This window comes from Mustela nigripes, chromosome 3 (genome assembly GCF_022355385.1).
Source record: "Mustela nigripes isolate SB6536 chromosome 3, MUSNIG.SB6536, whole genome shotgun sequence".
Lineage (NCBI taxonomy): Eukaryota > Metazoa > Chordata > Mammalia > Carnivora > Mustelidae > Mustela > Mustela nigripes.
Window position 1 is genome coordinate 30,715,869 of NC_081559.1, and position 22,349 is coordinate 30,738,217.

General features: G+C 42.6%; 1 protein-coding gene across 4 annotated transcripts in view; it reads right to left on the reverse strand.

Moving 5' to 3' along the window:
• Positions 1–22,349, reverse strand: part of EPHA4 (EPH receptor A4) — a 143,644-nt gene that overhangs the window by 57,581 nt on the left and 63,714 nt on the right. For all 4 annotated transcript variants that reach the window (XM_059393574.1, XM_059393573.1, XM_059393572.1 and 1 more), the window contains exons 5-6: positions 19,373–19,528; positions 2,859–3,197 (exon numbers count right to left, since the gene is read on the reverse strand). In XM_059393574.1, coding sequence (XP_059249557.1) covers positions 2,859–3,197; positions 19,373–19,528 — 495 coding nt within the window. The remainder of the gene's footprint in view (positions 1–2,858; positions 3,198–19,372; positions 19,529–22,349) is intronic.

Genomic DNA, 22,349 nt, shown 5'->3' on the forward strand with positions numbered 1-22,349 from the left:
GATAAAACCAGGTACCCCAGGAGGGTCTGTGTCTGTTTGTTAAATAAGTTACAAGAAAGAACCCCGTGAAAACTGGGCAAAACCAGACAGCCGTGAAACTGTGGCTTTCAGGTAGCAATGCTAACAATCATTTGTTCTATGTATTCCTTCCACAACGAGCCATCATTGTCTATAAAGTCCCTAAGGAATTTAGTTTAATGAAATGATAGGAACAAGTTCAATTAGAATATAATTGTGTGTATGTAAATATGCTTAGGGGAGCTTTGATAGAGTTTATGGTTGCTACATTCACCCAGAGTTTTGGCCCACGTTATTAATTTGCCCTACCATGAAGAATCGGGTTTGTTCATCAAAGATAAACTATTCCACTGATATTGAATTAGGGACCTCCAAATCATAGCAGGATAATGAGGCAGTGCGTCGCACATGTACAACTCTCAGAGAAGCGAAAGCTTTCTGGCGGACCACATAGGAGGTCTCCCTATTGAAAGATTTATTTTTAATTTTGAACAGCTTCCCAGCATTACCCTTCATGAAAATTAAAATACGGAGCTGGAATTTTGTCCTGTTCAACAAACCTCCTGGCAGGGCTACTCAGCCACAGCAGAGACAACCTCACTGTGTCAGAGGAATTCCCCGTCCACGTTTCTGTTAGAGCTCAAAGAATTATACCTACATTTCTAAAAAAATGTGGGACTTTCTTCCTGCCTCTCTTGTAACGTTTTTTGCACATTTTCTTCCTTTGGAGGATTTTTTTTTAGCCTTCCTTCTTTGCGCTTCTTGGGCTTTCTGGCCTGGTAGGAGCTAGCATAATCCAATAGCTTGAATTCTTACGTGTATTATATAGAGAGTCATAGCCATACTCCTCCCCGCAAATCTGGGGGAGCCAAGCCTGTCCTCAGCACGTCTCCCAGAGGCTGTTCTTTGCCAAAGAGAATGACTTCACCTTGTATAGCCTCAAAAGGTACCTTCCTACTTTTAAATCCGTTAAGAACACGAAGTAGTGATGTGTTTGAGGGTAAGTACATAGGCTGAACATAAGAATACTGATTGACTCATAAACCAGATTCTTCAGCGGGTGGACAGAGCTTGGCTTCGTTAACTCAGAGACACTAGTAGCACCAATATGTCTTCCCAACATCTATGGGCAATATTTCCAAAAAAGAAATAATAAAAAGCTGGCAAAGACAGAGTACTCGTGATACTATCACAACCTCCTAAAATCATACTAGTTTTTGTAAAAAAAAATAAAACCGAATACCATGAACAGCGCTCACCACCTGTAAGTGCAGATATGAAAGACAAAAGCATAACCAGATGATCTGTTCACGCCGCGTATTTTAAAAGACTGGTTGCGTTTGTGTAGCTGAAACTGCCCTCCGGTCACATCTGCCATTCTAGCTCCAGCTTAAAATCTTGCCCGCGTCATAACTTTGTATTTATTCTAGAGAGTTCAAGGCACAGCAGAAAAATAATGACTTTAGGTTGGGACGCTGGAATCCTTTTCACTGTAGGATCAATTAATATAGATATATTTAACCATCGAGTGCACTTACTGAAACATTCATATAAGAGGGAAGTGCAGTGAGAGGGGACAGGGCTGCGGGCAATTTATAATCCTTTTCCAGCGAAGTTTGTTGCTCTTAAGAGCCTCATGAAAGAGTAAACCACAGTTCTTTTCTCCTACTCCCCTTTAACTCGGCAGAAATAACTAACAAGGAGCCAGCAGAGATCCAGGGTGGAAAATGAGTGCGAGAAAGCGTGGAAACGTTTTCAGGGGAGGACCGGGCATGAGGGGGTCGAGAGCTGGAGCCTAGAAATGCACACTGTGATCTGCGCTTTTAAATATCCAATATCCGGGACGCCTGGGTGGCTCAGTTGGTTAAGCAGCTGCCTTCGGCTCAGGGTCATGGTCCCAGCGTCCTGGGATCGAGTCCCACATCGGGCTCCTTGCTCGGCAGGGAGCCTGCTTCTCCCTCTGCCTCTGCCTGCCATTCTGTCTGCCTGTGCTTGCTCTCTCTCCCTCTCTCTGACAAATAAATAAAATCTTTAAAAAAAAAAAAAAAATCCAATATCCAAGACTTTGTGACAGTTCTACAACTCAGCGGAAACTCTTTGTGAACAGAGGATGTTTTCACATCTACAGAGTTATAAGTGGAAAGCAACCCCGGATACCGGGAAAACGAACTCTTTTCCCCCACATGTCAATTATGGATTCAACTATGGAAGTGGCTGCAAAACCAGTAGGCGTTTTCAGGAAAACGTCGTCAAACCACACAGAATGCCCATTAAACTATTTACTGCTTGTAGATTTACATGATGATTCTAGCAGAGGTCCAGATATGTTTTTTAATTTCTAAAAGACCAAACAAGATCCAAACAATAGCCATGGATGCTTTGGCTGGAAAGGCAGCAGATGCCGACCTAGCACTCTGCCTTGGTAAAAATCAATTTTATGATCCAAAATAATCTGTTAAATGCTCTGATGTCCAACCATGGACCTGTGATCAACATGGCTGATAGGAATCCCTTACAAGAGAAGTCCAACATGGAGTGACCCGGCTGACCAGACTACCATCCCCTTCCCATCAGACACTGTCTTCTAATCTCACCGAATCACCACCACTTAGTATAGGTCATGCTAGGCAGCTGGTGCCCCAAAAAAATACTTGCGAGTGAATGCACGTTCTTCCAAGTATCTTTTGTATGACAGAGCAGCTCATGGGTTTATAATTAGATCCGTGTGATTCTACTTCAATTGTAGAACTTTAATATCATTCATGGATACCAACATAAGCATCTCCCCCCTACCCCCGGAAAAAATTTGTATCATATAACAAAGGAGATCTTGTTCCTACCTGCTTGGTTGGTTGTTACGGTGACAGACACTGACTGGTCTGGGCTGGGATTATACTTGGACACTCCATTCACCGCCCAGATTTCAAATGTGTAATTGGTGTGAGCCAGGAGGTCAGTGATGGAAACTTTGGTGGTTTTCAGGCCATTCTGCTGTGGGGTATAGTGGACCCCACTGCCACAGGGTCGGCACTTGCTGAAATCACCAGCTCCGCATTTCTTGCACACCACATTGTAGGAGATATCCTGGCGGCCACCTGTGTTCTGAGGACTGCTCCATTCCAAGTTCACCGACGTCTCGTTGACATTCGAGATCAAGTTGAGGGGAGCAGATGGTGGGCCTAGAAAAAAAAAAAGAAAAAAAGAAATAAAGAAATAAAGACACACACAGATTATTACACCAAGAACTAAAACTATCCTCTTGGAATCACTCAGAGTTTACATTATTCTCTGGAGGTAAGGTGGGCCCATGTGGCAAAGAAAGCAGAAAGCAAATTACCCCACAAAAACAGATCTTTTTCAAAGAACCACATGAAAGAAGGCTGCCTGTATGTCATTCTCAATCCTGTGCGAACAACAGTAGCACTGATTGCCGCTCGGAGATGTCGTGCATCTCGACATCAAATGGGCTTCGAGTGCAGGCTTCTCTTTGAAGTGGCAGGAAAATACCAGAACTTATCTAGTTTTATCTCATCATCTGAAAACAGGCATATGAATGTGATTCTAGGATCCAGGGCCATGGTGGGACTCTGGGAAAGGAACAGTTAATGTACTACTTTTGAAGATCTATCATGGTTCCTAAGTGCAGCATGTCCTCAAGGTGGAATAAAATTAACTGAATTGTCTGGAGAGGCAGGCTCTTCGGTTCAACACAGCAGTCGAGAGTTCACCTTTTTCGAGGTAATTCGTGGGAACTGGTGTGACCTGGCTGCAGAGATGTCAAAGGTACAGCTGTTGGGAGATCCCAACTTGAGGCAGAGATTACGTAAAGGCTCCCGGGCCTCATCATGCCCCTCAGCGGCCCAAAGTCGCACCGGGGCCCTTTTAAGCATACTCATTCCCACCAGCATCAAAGAGTTTATGAAATGGGAATGATGCTGGTGGCTGTTTTGAAACAGAACAACTGACTGCAAACAACACAGTGGTTGGTTTTAAAGACAGTAATAAATATATAAATAAAAGGACCAGAGAGCCATGCCGAACCTTCTTGTTTCTTGCTGTTTCCACATGCCAAGAACTTGTCACACACGCTGCTTTCAAGGAGAAGAATTCGGGTAGGAGAAGGGAGGGCATGTTCCTGGTCTGAGCCACTTCCAAAGGCTGCAGAGACACCTGCCACACTCTAATGAAAAATACCTACTCAATGGAACACATGGAAAGTCCTTTCTTTTCCTTCCTCTTTCCCATTCTGGTCTTGCAGAAAAAGAACCAGAGTGAGTTTTAATGAACATTTGAAGTTTCTCGCTCACCATATTTATTCTATTTCTAATTTACCTGCAATGACAGCTTTGAGGGAGATGTTTCGTGTTCATCAGTTAAAGGAAGTTAAATAGAGGCCTGTACGAACTGGGAAGAAGCTTTAGCTAGTCAACCATAATAGCATGTGTTGTCCCAAAGTAGCCATTGAGAAGGAATTGAAAGAGGTAACCTATTCATCAGGAGCCATACACAATATTTATTACTTAGCTCATGCTGATGAATGGCTAAAGGATTTTGGTGGTAACACTGAATAGGGTAACCCACCCTCCATTTCTCTTCTTAGCATTTACTTGAAGACTCACAAAGCAGGCAGAACTCCCTATCTCCCCCTGAGACTAATTACCAACAACCACTCTCAGTTTTGAGATCTGTTCCCCGTCCATGTTGTTAAGAGTGTGTTTAAAAGATTACCCCCATAGAAGTCTGCAAGAAGAAAATGCAAATGTATTTCTTCTTTAGGTTTCAAATTTATACGTATGGTCCCTAGCACACTGACTGGACTATAATAAAGATACGTAAATGGTTAATGAATAAATGAAGTTATTTAAAATCAGTGTCCTACAGACAGATAGGATGTTAAGCATCATTTGGTCACATAACTTCATTTTCAAGATGCAGGAACTGAGATCCAGTAAATGGATATACTAATACTGAAATCTCAGGCAACTGAGTGTCAAAATCAGACTAAAATCCAAAAGTACTCCCACTCTAAGGTTATTTCCACTCCCCTATGGGTATTCCCCATCAAAGGTATAATACCAAAATCGGTAGTTTCAGCTAAAGTTTGAGATGTAAAGGTAGGGAAAGGGAAGGTGTATTTCAATCCCGCTCAAATTCTAGATAGGTTTGCCACCACGGTGAAATCCACTAGCGGTCTGCCACTAAAGCTGACCACAGCGTGGTTTATAAAATGGGTCAGCCATGGGTTCTTATTTTGCTGTGACTTCCAGAGTTAAATATGAGTGACTCTTAAATCCATTAACCTCCTTGCCAAGGTTCCTGGACCACTTTCACATGGGAAAATGTGACACAATGAATCAAGCAATGCAGAAGCAAAAAGTCAGTTAATTAGTATGTAGGACGGGGCATGGCAGTGTCTAAGCGGAGAAGAAATGGAGCAGAAAAGGAAATGGTCACAGGACTCAGACATAGAACACTGCCCTGTGGGGGCGAGGTGCTGGCGGAGGGGGTCGGGGAAGGGGAGGGATGACGCAGGATTCCAAAATGGAAGGCTGGACCAGAACCAGTGGTAGCCTGGAACAGCCTCCTTCCTTTGGGCAGTGAGTCTTATTAAAGACACCCCTGAAGTAGATGCTAAAGGAAGGAGCAAAGACAGGACAAGGCAAGTTCAAATTCAGTGATCCCTCCGTGAGTGGTTTGGTGAATTGCAATGCATGTGTTTTATGTGTTGCTGCCATAGGGAGGGATGTTATATAGGCTTCAAAACTGGACAAGAGCACAGTTTTGTTTGGTGGGTTTTTTGGCGGGGTAGGGGAGAGGCAGAGGGAAAAATGCCCACCCAGGACGATTATAATGGTGTTCTGCCAAGGCCTGGGAAAGGGCTCATGATTTATAAATTAAAATCTTAATGGTGGTTGTGTTTTGTTTCTGGGATCGTGGTTTTCTTTTCTTTTCTTTTTTTTTTTTAAACTTGTGTCAATTAAAAGATCATGAACATATTTCCTTTATAAGGAGGGACCATCTTTTCTTCAGAAAAGACTGTATTCTCAAGACAAGGAAAGGACATACTTTAATACAACCAAAAGTCTAGCCAGACCCAGCAGTCATACTTAATATTAATAGCTGTGCCTTAAAACCATTATTTGTAGAAATGGCTATCAGGAAAAGAAAACAGTGTTCTGCATTATATGGGCTCTCTCAGTAAATACAAGGAATCCAGGAGGAAAAAATTTAAATCTCCGATTATCTTGTCTTCTGTTTACGTAAGTAGTGTATCTGGATATTTGGGAACAAGTTAAGTTTCTGAAAAGTGATTGTGCCTTTTTCATCAGAAATCTGTTCAACTGCAAGAAAGTCTCCAATTACAAATATGAGATCTAAAACAAAATGGGATAATCATACCACTTGTTTAAATTTTCTAGTCGCCATGTTGAGATCATATCTACTGATCGGATAGCATCAGGGAACTTACAGGTCGTGTGCATGGCAGGATTCTGTCCTTCCCAAAACTTCTCACTACTAGCCCCTATGTAGGATCGGCTGCAATCCCGCTTATACAACTGTTCCACATTTCATTTATTTCTATGTCTTACTCTGTCTGGAAAATGCGATGGGGTCCTGCTAAGCAGACATACACTACACATCTGTATGTATCACCGTTAGATGTGCTCTTCAAGACCATTGATGTCTTCATCATTTCCCAGTGTCTCCCCTGATTCCCTGTTCAGAGCAAGTTCAACACGTTTGAGGAGCCGACGAATGAATGAACGTCTAGACAGAAAACTCACAAAGTCCTCTAGAGTGTCTGAGGCCCACTACCTACGGTACTGGGTATTAATTATGATGAATTAATAAAAATATACATATAAAAATAATGAATACATACAGCCATCCCTGAGCTAAAGCTGGAATAGTCAGCTCTTCCCATGGAGACTCATTAGTATTAAGCCCAGTAAAGGAGTATCGCGGTGTACCTAGTTTAATTCGACGTCCCGTTTTTAAAAATACTTTGGGAGGATTCAGTCGGGCTATGTGTCATATCCTGTGCTTACTCCTATTAGGAGGGACTTGTGCACGCTTTCATGTATTCAGCAGGCACTTACTATTTGTCACCTGCTTTCAAAGATGGAGGAAAGAAGAACTCTGATTCATTTTGATGCTTTCCTGGATAAACGGAGGAGGGGAGGGCAGGAAATCTGAGGGAAGGAAAGCCTGAAGGAAGCCAAACATGGCTGAGCACAGGAGGCACAGAGCAGACTCTCTGCTGGCCCTCAGCATTTTTATAGCTCCGTTACCAGCCAGTGTGGCTGGGAGTATAAAATGTGGGCTCCGTGGGGCACCTGGCTGGCTCAGTTGGTAGAGTGTAAGACTCCTGATCCCAGGGTTGCAAGTTCAAGCTCCACACTGTGGCGATTCCTTAAAGGTAAAATCTTAAAGGGGCTCCTGGGTGGCTCAGTCAGTTAAGCATCTTCCTTCATCTCAGGTCATGAGTCATCAAGCCCCGCATGGGCTTCCCGCTCAGTGGGGAGTCTGCTTCTCCCTCTCTCTTTCTGCCCCTTCCCCCCATATGTTCGCTCTCTGTTTTCTCTCAAATACATAAAATCTTTTAAAAATTTAAAAAAATAAAATGAAAACAATGTGGGCTCCATCAATCAAATTTTGCTAATTTAGGATTGGTTATTCTGACTTTCTTTCCCCATCTTGGTTCCAGATGATGGTTTATTCAGGTTTGAAGCTGTGGAAAAACTTCGTATCTGAAAAAAATTTTTCATTTTCAAAGGCAGGCTAATATTTTCCTTATTAGCCTTTAAAGAACCACAGTTTCCCTTCACATTTTATTTTTATCATCAAAATTAAGACATTTTTAAAGACAAATCAATCAAATTCTAAAGACTATGTAAGGAAAAATAAATGTCCTTCCTTTACTTTTTTTTTTTTTTAACTTCTTTGGAATTCACGTATTAAAATCCCTTTCTGCTGCCAAGAATGGGGCTAGAACGTTAAAGTCTTTTAAATTTCTCATGTTTAGAATGCCCGTCACATTTTAAATATAATTTAGTGGCCTAGATAATAATGGCTCTGCTCTCAAGTCAAATGCAATATTCCTTAACCTACGAATCCTTTACAGCAGGATTCAACAAAATTTCCTCTGTGAAGAACCTGATGGAGAGTCAGTATTTCAGGCGTTATGGGCTATACGTTCTCTGCGGCCCCTATTCCACTCTTCGCTGTACTGTACCCCGAAAGCAGCCAGAGACAACACGGAAACAAACGAATGTGCCTGTGTCCCCAAGAAAATTATATTTGCAAACACCGAGGGCAGTTGAATTTGGCGTTCGGGCTAGAGTTTGCCAACCCTAGAGGCTGACAAGTTTTGGGGAGCAACGTACCCTCCCCTCAAAAAGATGCTCAGAGGAAGCGTCATAATTTAGCACGTTAATTCTAGAGACTTCCAGCACACTCTGAACCTATGTAGGCAGCTCAGTCCAAGAACTCCTGATTTACACCCTCAGACAGCCCTTGGCTTCTGAGGGGAAAGTTACATCTACCTTCACTGACTCAGGAAGAAATAAAATATGTGAAATATTATGGCCTATTTCTTGAGTTTCTCAGTGCTCTGAAAGAAATGGGGCGCTGTATTCCTGCCACTGTGGATAAATTGAATGAACATCCATTTGCTTCGCTGGTGTGAAATACTTCCTCTCTAGCACAGCAGGCACCGGTGAAAGGTGCTACAATGGGTAATTATTATTTTCTGGTGGGATGTCAAGATGCATTCAGTTGACAGCAGTCTGACAGGATGAAGTCCCAAAGAAGCTGTAGCCAAATTACAGCAAAAGCAAAGGGCTATCATATCATGTAATAAAATATCATATCATGAGATATCATAAAAGGAAGCTTGATCTTCCTTAACCCAGCATGTGCTCTCTTCTGGGAAAAGACAACCTTCCAGAAAGAAAGCACATACTATCTGGAGAAGCTGAGTGAATGTGACATTTAAGAAGGGCGATATTCGAAGTATAAAAGAAAATTCCAGCAATTCTACATATCTTAGTTCTTCCCTCCTGTGTATCAGACTGAAGTGTAATTCCTGAGTAGTTCAGAGAACACATTTACTGGCTTATGTGAGGCTTTAAAGCAGCCCCATGCAGGAGAACCAATGTTAACACAGCCACATGAAATCTCTAGGACTCTTACTTTAATAAGGTCACTGGAAAGGGACCAGCCAACACCAAACCTAAGTCCTAAAATGCCTCTGATGTGAAGGAGGACTTTCCATAGAAAGTCAAGGTTAAACTACGTGCTCCCTAGGCACCCCGCCTCCAAACCACAAGTCTGATTAAACTCGTTTTTTCATTCTTATAGAAAGCAACTGGAACTTCAGTAAAACATGGGGGGCAGGGGGGAGGTAGAGCTGTGATCACTGCAGCTAGAAGTGGGTTCTGCTGCAGGGTCTGAATCCAAATGGACACGTGGTCTAATACGCCACAGCAGCCTGAAACTGCTGTTTCTTGTAACAACTGTGAAAGTACGAACAGACTCTAGAGCCAAGGGGAAAAAGAAATCAAGCTGAAAGTACCCATTATTGGGGTACTTGGGTGGCTCAGTCAGGTTAAGCCGCCGACTCATAATTTTGGCTTTGGTCATGATCTCAGGAATGTGCGATCAAGACCCATGTGGGGCTCCACAGTTGGCCCAGAATCTGCTTGGGATTCTTCTCTCTGTCCCTCCATCCTTCCCCCCACTCACCTAAGCTCTGAATAAATAGATAGATAGATAGATAGATAGATAAATAAATAAATAAATAAAATCATTTTGAAAATACCCATTTTTAGCACAACTCTAGACATACAACTCATAGTTTAGACCTGGTACCCTGCCAGGAATTCTCTGCCCTGACTTGTTCAATAGCTGCCTCCTTACTCCTTGGGGGGGGGGGGGTCTCAGCTCAGATCCCCCCTTCTCCCTCCGGACCACTCCCTGCAAAGTGAAATGCTCCCCTTTCCCCCACCGTGTGCTAACCCCAACATTCTTTTTTCTTTCTTGTGAGAATTTTAAATCATCTTATTTATTATTTATATTCCCATTAGAAAACAGAAATATTTTTTTCTGGTTCGTGAGAGTATCTCGAGCCCTCAGGAAGATGCCAAACATACAGCAGACCCTCATTAGGTACCTGCCAGACAAATAAGCGAATTAATGACGACTCCGTAACCCAGTCCGGCTCATTCCACAGAAGCATCACCACCATAGCACTTGTGTGTGTTGCAAAAGCACATTCCCCCGCAAAAAGAAAAAAGAAAAAAAAAAAAAAAAGGACAATCACAGGCTAGAAGGTGAACAAATTCAAATGTCCAACCAAAGCAATGGGGCAGTTGAGGGGAGAACAAAAGTAGCTGGGCTCCTAGAAAGAGTGGCTTCCAGAGCTATCGCAGACATTTAATACGTAACGGATTTTTAATCACCATTTTAAAATTCAATGTCTGGGTCATGAAATTAATTCTGGATGTGGAAAGTAACATGGGCAGAAACCTGACTCTTAAATGATCAATTTCTTCACATGCTACTACTGTCACCCTCCCGAAACGCCAAGGCAACCAGTACAAGACAGATCTTCTGAGGAAGAGGTGCCGTGGGTCTCAAGTTTCACTTCACAAGGCTTCATTAATCATGCACAACTTTGGGATTGTCAATAATACTTCAGTGCCTCCGCTGGAAAACCCTCCAACCCTCCAGATAAGCCTATGTTAATCTCTCTCCAGCTGAAAGACTGGCTATAGGGCAGAGTCAACAGTTGGGGTTGTAGGTTTTGATGGAAATGAAGCCCACGCCTCCCCCCGCCCTGGACAGTTGTATATGTTGCCACCATTAATTGCTTTCCCTCTCCTCACTGCTGTGGGTTAGTTTACATAAAGACTGCTGTTCGGGGATTCCCCTCCTGAGATCGATGGATGGTGCGTTAACCTTTGCTCATGGCAGTTTGTGTGTTTTAATGATGAAGAGAGTCAAAGCGTAACTGCCCGTTATTAAAATAAAAAACAAAACCATTTGGATGCATCAATCACTTATTGCTCCCTGAAAAAGTCTTGGCTTCCAATCAAGGTAACTTCTTGCTGCCATTTTGGCACTACCTATTTTAACATCCTCCTTCTCCAGGAAACCTTTGTCCTTCCCGGGTTAATTGAGGTTTTGCTTTATTTATTTTAAGATGACTAGCTGATGGCTGAAGTACTTTTAAAAGTAAACTCCCAGCTAGCCATGAGGAAGCTAGAATGTGGAAGACTGAGAAAAGTGATTTTTTTTTTTTTTCCAAAATGATCTTTAGAATTAGCTCGCCGGCGAATTAATTGACATTTCTTGCAAAGTGGTTTTTCGTACTTTATCTTGTTTAATTCCTCATAATAAAATCTGACAAAAATTATTTATTAGCCTCAGCCATCTGATGACCAAAACAAAGATAAGAAAACGTTAAGCAGAGCCGCCCAAATTAACATCACCCAAATGTGCAAAGCTATTATGACCAGAATGCCTGATTCTGAAGCTATAATGGCCCCTGTCAGAATGACATAAGCAATCTGGAGGAAAAAAAGGAAAGCACAAGTACGAATTTTTTGTGGAACATTCCTCACTTTCTCACTTCACCCCCGAGTCACCCTTTCTCCCACCTTCCTTCTTCCTTCATGCTGAAGTTTGCTGGCATTACTTCCTGGATGGTGGGCTTGCCTTAGATGAGTTACCCCCTCTCTGGTAACTTCTCTCTCTCTCTCAAATTCTATTGAAGAGAGAAATTAGGAAGTTTCTGCTAAAGGCTCTTTCCCTGGGGTGGGGGGGGGGGGAGAGAAGGTCCCGGGAGGGTGGGAGTGGGCAATCATATCTATGCAGTAAGACTCTTCCCTCAGTTCTTCTTCTGCTGAGCCACAGGCAGAACAAAAGCAAAATCTGATAGTAAGGAAGGTAACCAGTGCTCACCCCAGGGGACCTGAGCAAAATGTGTAACTGACCCTATTTCATAGAAGCGTGCTGTGCACAACCGCTGTATGACTTCCATGAACAGTATCAAAAAAGCTATCCAGAAATGACAGGGCTCAGTTGATAACAAGCCACTCATAACTGTTCATAGTGGTGGAAAAATCACAACGACCTGACTAAACGGCATTGGCAAATTACTCAAGCCTCTCATGAAAACATCCATCACCTTCCTCAAACCTATGGATTGCCAGTTGAATCCACATGATACCATTAATCCCTATAAAATGTCCACACTGGACTGTTAATCTGTATAAAATGAGAAGTAGAGGCTGGAGGGTAAAGAAAAGCCTAGAATAGCGTTGGTCTGAAACAAATAATTTGGGGCATCTGGGTGGATCAGTCAGTTAACTGGCCAACTCTTGATTGTGGCTCAGATCACAATCTCAGGGTTCCAAGATCGAGCCCCATGTCAGCCAGCTCAGCAGGGAGTCTGCTTGAGATTCTTTCTCTCCCTCTGCCCCTTCCCTCACTTGTGTGTGCTCTCTCTCAAATAAATCAATCTTCAAAAAAATAAATAAAACAAATTCAACGAGATGGTACCTAATCCTTATTAAATATCCTAAAGATTTTTTTAAATTTTACAAACAACCAAATGGCAAGTGATCAGCCTGGGATCCATTCAGTCCTTTCTAGTAAGCATTACTTGGTGACCTTTCCCCCGTATTCCTGTCTTTGGATGAGAGTCATGCACTTGGATTCTCTGGGGGTGCTTTTTTCCTATTAGTCAAAATACTGAAAGGCAATCAGCAAAGAAGAGACAAGAATGTGGGTTACTCACTCACTCACTGATGTCAGCCTGCGAACTACTGAGATCTAACCAAAGCAGCACCTAAAAATGAAACCTGTTGAGGATTGTATCTGAATCATCAAAATCTTAGATTGTTCTTATCTGTCTGATATGGTTGAGGGGCAGGCATATTAATCTACTTATCAATGGATCACCAGGGAGGCAGCAAGACTGTACATTCTGAACTAAAAACCCGGTCACACAATCTGGCAATGGGGGAGTTGGTGTCTCAGTCTGAGTTTTTATCCCAAGACAAATGAAATGCAGTATGAAACGGTATTCTCACAGCACAAATTTGATAAATGATGTGAAATAACAAATTTCCCTGGAAATCTAGGATCCAAAAAATTTTCATAAAAATGTGTTCACTAAAATGACTGACTACATGGATGATAAAATGTGATATGGCAAGAAATCTATCAAAGGATCTCCTGAAACACTTGGATTAAGAACACTTCAGGCATCTTTGGCCTTTGTCCTCACTTGTACCAACCAGTCTTTCACTAGACCTAACTACGCTCTCATTGATCAATTTCACAGACTGGCCAACCTCACATCAGTATACTATTAGTTACTTGAAGGTCTAGAGAAAAGAGTACTATGCTTTTGGGTGGGGAAAAAAATGTAGTTTACTTAAAACCAAAGGCTGCCTTTGATGCTATGGTTTATACATCAAAGACTCATGGTAGACATCCCTCCCCAAATCCTTTAGCCAGACTGTTAAGCATGTAAATCTTTGGGGCAGAGAACTGAATCAAACATCAATGGCACCTTCAAGGGCTTGTTTGAAAATGGATGTTGAGATTTCCAAAATTAAAGCACTTAAAAAAAAAAAAAAGAAGTCTCTCTTCTCCTGACCTTGGAAACAAGTAAGGACAATGTTATTTTAATTTGCATTCAAATTTTAACAACACAGTCACACAGCACCTCTGGGATCCACACTGGGTTTCCGCTGAAGATTGCTCATCATTTCATTATGGTTCATTATGTTGATAACTGTCAGAAAGCATTAGAAGTGAGGGCTTTGAGTAACAGAACTGAAATGGTAATTTTAAAACAATACACTTTCTGGAGGAAATACAATGGCGCACTAAATTCAATTACAAAAGGCAAATGTAAAGACCAAGTAAGTGATGTTTGCTGTTTGGAGCCAAGCTATTTCAATTTCTTGATAACCCAAACCTGCAGAAAGCTTTTTCAAATCAGGACCTTTCGTCATAGATCTTGGTAAATTTGCCCTCATTAGCTCAAAGCTTCTCCAGTCTGAATTGTCTTAAAAGCTGCAAATTTGGAATATTTTAGGCCGTGTCTTAGTATCAATCAATCACTCTTTGTTTGTTTGGCACAGCTGACTGAATTATTCAAGGCCGTTTACTCGGAGACAGATCTGTGAAGGTCCTTCAAGTTGGCAATCTGAAATAATAATCTCTTATTTACAGAGCGCTCCAATCAGGAGGTTCTAATAAGTTTCATCAAACAAGTTAAATCAAGAGTACCCAAAAGCACAAGGACAGATTTCCAACTGAAAAATACAGAAAACCATCCTGGTGCTCAGAAGAAAAGGTGGCAAAATAACAAATTTGTTATTTCTCTCTAGAGAAACAAAGCCAATTTACTTCTTCTATAAGGCTTTTTTTTTTTTTTTTTAATTTTCTAGTGCATTCTGAACCACAATAAGGGGTTAGAAAGTTCCCTTAACTGTAGCATCGGTTCCATCTCCCGGTGGGGGGAATGAAGACCTTTCTCACTATAATTACGGAACAAGCAACTCAATAACCAAGGTAATCAAATCTTCTTGCACAGGCATGTGGCTGAATTCTCCCAACACTGCTGATTGTCTGACCACATTCCTGACTACCCAGAAAGGTAAGCAGAGGGGAAGGTGTTGCGGGGGAGTGGGGGGGCGTGGGGCTGGGTCTCTGTTGAGCAAAAGGATGTTGATTTCATTACTAAAAATCACATTCAAATTCTTTCTAAGAAATGATTCATGACATCAAAATGCCTTCGTCAGCTTAAATGGCATCCCTGTGTATAGAGAAGTCTTGGCGTCTGCCTCTCGGGCAGTGTCACAGAACCACCGGCACCTTTCTTGAGGGATACAGGTGTCTCGGGCAGTAACTTGGTGGGGTCTTGAAAAAAAAATACAAATAAACAAAGCTCCGTGGTGAGGGGTTTTGATTATGTAACTCTGAACCAGGCTGGGTTTTCTTCTGGGAGACGAAGTATTGCATTTCCATCAAAGGAGAATATTCACACTCCTTGCAATATTGTCCTAGAGTTGCCATTGAACTGAACCATAGCCATGGACAAAGGGCCTCCAGTCTCCTGCCATCCATTGGGAAGGATCTAAAGCCTTACGTAACCTGAAGACCTTCTACAGACCAGCAGCATCAGCAGCATCTGGGAACATGGCTAAAATGCCGAGCCCCAGACCTGACTTCTGCTAACCCCCAGGTGACTCCCATGAGATTTCTACACCCCTTGGTACTTATGAAGCACTTTTCTGACTCTCCATTCTAACAAGTGTGTATCGTTTTCTTGAAAATATTCATGATGCTCTTCTGGAAGCCATACCTCATCCGCAAGCAGCCACTTATGTGAACCTTAACCAGACGCTTTAAGAGAAGCCTTCCTAAAAATCAAGTTTATTTACCCTTCAAAGCTTCAAAGTTCTCAAGCAGTGTAGATGGTCTGAAGAACTTCTTAGGGGTTTCCTTCCAAATTAGCCAATGCTGCTTGTATTCACCTGGTCTAATCGTTCTCCAAGTGAACAAAAACCTGATTTTACAAACCAGTGGAGCAGAGTCTCTCTTTGGCTAGAAGAATGAGTCTCAGAGAGTGTGTTTTATTTCTTCATTAGTGTGCCGTCACAGTGAGCGATCACTAAATGCGGGGCTGCATAAGAATGCTGGGGTTAAAGATAGCATAATGAACAAAGAAGGTGCCTGATTATCATGGCTGTCAGCACAAGGGAATTGGGTTTGTCACCTGGCTTAACCAACTGGCAAGAACTGATTAAAGGCTGGAATCAGTTTGAAAGGATCCCTGATGTTTATGTTCCTTTCCATCCCCACATCTTGTCAAAAGAATCCGATAAAGCTAGGGGTAAGGCAAAGGGGGAAGGGCTTCACTCTGTTGGGTTATCTGAACAAGAGGTTTTTTGAGAAACTCCCACTGGCTTCTCTACCAAAATGCCTACTAAACCCTGTCCCACAGAACTTTCTGCAATGGCAGCAATACTCTATAGCAGAAGGGCGTCCAGTATGGTCACCACTAGCTACACGTGGGCTTTCAAGCCCTTGGACTATGGCAAGTGTAAGTGAGAAAGTGAGTTCTAAACTTGACATTAGTAATTTTAAATTTAAAGAGCCACATGTGTCTAGTGGCCATAGTCGTGGACAGTGCAGGAAGGGAGAAACCTAGAGTTAGTCATAAACTAGAATATTCTGCTGCCTAACTTACTGGTATACCTATTAGTGAAATACAGTCTCGCCCTTAATGATCCCAGTCTCAAAGGAGGTCTTAAGTAGTTAATGCCTATTAAATAATAATAATAATAATAATGATAAAAAAAACTTAAAAGTAAACTCTATACAGAAGTGGTCTCGATTTTGTCTTTACAGTAGTACAATTTATGGGGGCAACTTTTTAAAAATACTGATGCCGGAGTCTATCCCCAGAAATTCTGGATTGCTGTGCAGCCCCTGGGTAATTAGACTGCACAGCCAAGTGAGAAAAGCAGCGTCGAGAAGCGGTCAGATGCACCGGCCAAGTGCTCTGGAGCTAGTCTGGGGAAGCAGTGATCAGCTGGAGGTACAAGACGGGGACAAACATTTGCTAGATTCCAACCATGCGCCAGACCTTTACAAATAGTTTCTTATTCAACTCTTAAAACAACCCATTTGAGAATCCCATTCGACAGATGAGTACGCTGCGGTGTGGGGCAGCCGGATCACCTCGGAACTGTGTGGTGTTAACAGCACTGCACTTCGTCTTAACTCAATAAACGTCAGAACACGAAGCGCTTGAGTCAGGGACCTGTAGGCAGAGTCCAAGAGGATGGAGCAGGAGAGAAAAGAATCCCACACTGCTTTGGTATTTTTGTGGAGCTTTTATCAATGACACAAAGAGCCCCCAGGTCTTCCTCTTTAGACATTGCTGAAAGCAATCTGTGAAAACTGCACAAGTTACTTTAGTTCTTAAACCTTTTGGTGCCCCCAATTGCTGAAATTCGTATTTTCCTGTTCTCATTTGTATCCGCACGATAAAGCCAACAATTTATTCCCACATAAATGTAAGAATGCCCAGGGCTCAGCGACCACACTTAGACACACATGGCACAGCATTCCAGTAATTCAGGCGGGTGCATCTGCGGTCCCCGCAAACTTCCACACAGTAAAGCTGCAACAGTTAAGTGACTGGCCCGTGGTCCTAGAAGGTTGCAGGACAGATCAGAACCATGAAACTAAATATACCTGGGAACAAGACCCGGGCCATCTCGCCATCAAAGATGAGTTTTATAAAGATCATAACACAGTCAAGCTTCAACCTGGGGAAGGCTCTATCTGTATGAACAGTAGGTGGTGGACTACATGTTCCAAGTTAAAGGTCATCACACTCTCCATCACACTGTCTGCCCCCAATACTGCCCTTTGAGTCTGCTACCGTGTCCTAAAATCCCACACCTGGGCAACTGTTGGCAGCCAGTGAGGACACGGGAGAGTTGACCATCACCATCATCACACATCGTGGAACGCAGGATGGGGATACTCAGAAAAGAAAAAGTCTGGGACTTGAGCTGGTCAAACATCCATGGCTATCCAAAGAAGTACTTAGTTTAGGGAAGCCACAGAAAAAGGAAATGAGAAAAATCCATGCCCAGGATTCTGGGCTGACTCTAGCCAATTCCTTCCCTCTGGAGGAAGTTTGTGTTCGATCCGGGGGAGTGGGCAAGAGAGCCTGCCAGTAATCAAAACTACAGGAGTCGTGCACCTCTATCACCAAGCTGGCGTGGAGCCTAGGGTGTGTTCCCTACTATCTCTGAGCTGGCAGTTACCTCATCTATAAAATGAAGATAATATCTATTTTACAGATTTGTTATAATATGAGCCCTATGATAAGGTTTCCTGAAAGCGCCTGATACATTACCTGGACATGATTATAAAATGGTTCTTATTGCTGCTGCTGTTGTCATCTCTGGCTAGAAAAGAAACTCTGGGGGGCTAAGTTAGTTAAGCATCTGCCTTGGGCTCAGTTCATGATTTCAGGCTCCTGGGGGGAGCCTGTTTCTCCCTCTCCTCCCCACTTAAGCGCTCTCCTCTTGCTATCTCGGTCTTGCTCTCTCAAATAAATTAATAAAATCTTTATTAAAAAAAAAAAAAGGAACTCTGGAGGGTAGGTCAACCTCACAACTGGGATGGGTCTGAAATCTCTTCCCACTCCCTTTAAAGGTGATACTTGACTGAATTAAGACAATGGCCTCAGCCGGCCCACGTACCCCCAAACCAGAAAATACTTCTATTCGGAGGGATGTTGGCTCCAGGCTAGCCAAGATGGAATTTATAATAGGGAACCAAACAGTAACAGTCATAAGCACAGTCAAAGCTAAAATATATTGAGTAACATCACTTTACGCATTTTTTTTAACTATGTAACCAACATGAGAGCATTAATACCAATGGTGGAGGTACTGTTATTAATCCTGTTCTATAGATGGGGAAACGGGAGGCTGAAATTCCTGGGTGGGCTGGAATACAAAGCCCAAACCTATGGGAATCCTGTGTGCGTGGCCCTCAGCTTCATCTCTCTATACACTGACAGACCCAACAGGAACACCATGGGTGAACACCTGGACCCGCGACTCCCTGTTCTTGTCAAGGTCACAGCCACCGCAGTGTCTGTGAAGCCCACAGTGCAGGTGAAAGAAATGGCAACACTAGGCACACTGTCCACAGGAAGTATAAGAATGGATTTCCCTGCTCTTCTGCATACCGAGGTGCCCTCCCCATCCATTCATTAGTCCAGCACTTACTGAGTGCCTACCATTAAACAGGCATTTATTAGGATCCAGGCCTAAATGTTATGAACACAAAACTATGGGGAAAGAAGGAAGAAAGGTAAGGACAACACAAGCCATGACGTCAGTGCCCAGAACTGAAACCACAGCCCACACGTCATCCCGTCCTCGGAATCCTGCCCTGTACCTGTTTCCCCCGCAGCTGTCAGGCTTCCAGAGACTGCTGGAGAAAACGATAAAGCCTTTTGGAAATTTCAGTCTCAGCTCTAATTACAGTCAGATTACAACCCTTCAATGTCTCTCCTCCACAAAGCAGTCTGTGGGCAGCTGTGAGTTTCAAAGGCAACCAGAACGGTGAGAAAGACCCTTGTTCTCATAAGCATCTCCCCTGCTTTGATTAAGAAAAGATTCATAGTTGATTTAATCTGCCCCTTACATGGTTATCATGGGAGAAGTCTTGGCAGTGCCCTGCTAGGTGGTAACGCAAGGTGTTGGCATCAAAGAAACAGGATGGAAGAACTTACGTGTGCAGGGCATAGAGGCTGCATCATTGTCGGCTCTGAAAAAGCCTCGGTCGCAGGTGCACGACGTGGCTCCTTCCCAGACTGAGTAGCTGTGGGGTGGGCACTTGGCACAGGTAGCATCCGTGGAGAGGGCCTTGTAATATCCGATTTTGCAGGCTACGGAAAAGACGGAGAAAAAACCAAAACAATAAAACCACTGCTAACAGAGGAATGCAAAATGTCATCTCCTTGATTCAGAAGAAGGGAGACATTTCTGTTGACTGCCAGAGATCACCTGGCTTCAGAGGCAGGTAAAGCCACCAAAAGCATTAGTTAATTAATTATAGTCACTCTTTAAATCGTTATGTTCCTGGTCAGGTGGCAAGAGCCCTATGAAGGAAATGCTCTTAAAGCCAGCGGCATGAATAAAATTACAGTTAAGTTTACAGAGTCCTTCCTAGGTGCAGGTACGGTGCTTATATGCTCAATACTGTCTCATCCCTACAGCACCTTTTGCAAAGGCACTGTAATTAGCTCTACCTTAGAAATGAGGAAGACCAGCTTTAAACAGGACATTCCTGATACCAGACCATGCATCAGGTAAATGTCAGCAACCAGCTTTGAGCCAAGCCTTCTGCCCCTAAAGCCTATACTCTTGGCTACATGCTATGGAATCTGAGAGCCTGGTCTTGAACCAACAGTTGGAAGTGTATCCAAGCTCTAACAAAATATATTATTGCTGATTATTTCCTTATTTCAGGTACAGAGGGAACCAAACCAAAAGACCAACAAAGGCAACCAAGCATTTAAAAAAAAAAAAAAAGGAGTTGGTGAGACATGGTCATAATTTCAAGGTAGAGTAATATAAAGTCTTAACCACAGATTGTGGAATATAATATGCTAAGATTTTTTTTTTAAGATCAGCAGATATTTCATGTTGATTTTCCAATTAATGAAACCCTCCTGTTTCTCCCTCTCTCCATTTTTTCAACACCCGCCTTGTTCCCCATGCACGCACACCCTAAGTGGCTGCTACAGAGAACATGGGCCATATAGTTCTTTATGCACCTGACATGCTTTCCATGACTTCATCTTTGAAAACATCACACTGACACCGAAAACTGCTTTTACTCATGTGGAAAATCTCCATAATTCTGTGAAACCTCACAATAAAAAATAATTAATAGGGCCTTGCTTGCCTCTTTTCCTCCCCTATGCCCTTCACCATCACCTCCCAAATCTGTCTCAACCTGAAATAAAAGCTGACCAACACCATCAGTATTAAACCCACAGTGACAAAGCCAATCAAAAACAAGTTTTTTCATAAGACCAGAGGTTTAAAAAAAAAAAAAAAAAAAAAGGTGACAGTTACCCATAATCTTTTCAGTACAATTCACTTTCAATTTTCTCCATGTATCTCATCCTTAATCTGTTCCTCAACTATCAAAAATGCAAGCCAGGAGAAGGACCCATCAGGCATTTTCCATCAGCCTGACCACCAAAGGAGACCCACCATGCCAGCAACCCAGCAGATTTTTCAAATGAGTAGATAAAAAAAAAAGGGGGCCCCATGAAAGTGCTTGATTCTCTGAAGAGATACAGCCACATTGGCTCGTCGCATGACTCATCCGTCAAGCGTCTGTACGGCTTCCAGCACAAGTCTGTTCCTCCCTCTTGCACATCCTGTTGGTATTTTCTTAATCACGCTCTTGTGATGGCAAGCGGAAAGGGAGCTGAGCAGAAGCTCTAGAAAGGCACACAGTTACTTCATTATGATTAACTAATGTTGTTTATGGAATTTCCTTTAACGAGCCAAAACTTTATGATGTGTGGAGCACCAACAATAAAAAGCGCTGGGAGATCAATCTCTGCCTTATTTGCCTTCGTCTTTCACTGGACCGGAGAATCTTAGAAAAACAAGTTGCTCCAATGACTGAGATTTATGTGTCTCGAGTTTATACGCATCACGTAATTAGGTATGGTTCCATATGCAAGGTGCTCGTTGGTCATGCTCAAGATGGCCCTAGGGTTTTGATTAAACTCAGCCACACCAGCTGTGGGAGGAAGATGCACCAAGGGTCAAGCTTGTCCTTCCCACATCAAACACGATGGGTCCCTGAACTGAGAAACAAACCCACTGGGACCTGTCTTGCCCCTCAGTAACAGCCCACAACAGCAAGTTGTAGAAACCCGGTACTGGGTTGGGTGGTGCTAGGACTGCCGAGAAGGCCTAAGTTGTTTTTATTTTTCCACATCTGGATATGGGATGAATCTCTCCACATTCCTGGTGATCGTTATGTACCTCCCTTCCACCAGGCATCAAAATCTAACATCTCACAATGGAAGTGGGAAGACTGACAAGAAAAACTGGCCTGTGATAGAGTCATTGCCATGTGGAAAGAGAGCCAATTCAGAAAGTTGCAAGGAAGAGAAAAACAGAGAATTACCATTTCCTCAACTTCTTTGCTGGTCAGACTACTCTCAGTTAAAAAAAATCAAGTTCATCGTTCACAAAGTCAAATTACAGGATGCCTTGAATTGTTTGAAGTTCAAAATTGAGTTGTATGTTTATGTTAATTTAAGGGAAAAAAAGAGATCACAACTTTATACTTTTTCTCTGTGTCCTTGAAGCTTGCATGAATGTGTTAGCGAGAATAAGTACACGTGAATTCACCTGGGGAATACGGAGTTTTACACTGATTTTGAAAACTGAAGGCTGCCCTTCTTTAAACACCAGACTATTTTTACTCTTTTTTTCTTCAGCTTTTACCAGCACAAGCAAAAGTACAAAATTGTCATTGTGCTATTCTCAGCAACCTCGCTGCCCCTAACACATTCCTTTGTCTTCAACTACATTAAGACCATGTTATTAATATTTCAGGATTCTTAGAAAGGATCTCTCAAAATATAGTAGTGGTTTTTTATGCACATGGCCATTTTGCTGCCTGCATTCAAAATGACCTACTAAATTGATGGTTGAGTACATTTCTTTGCTCTC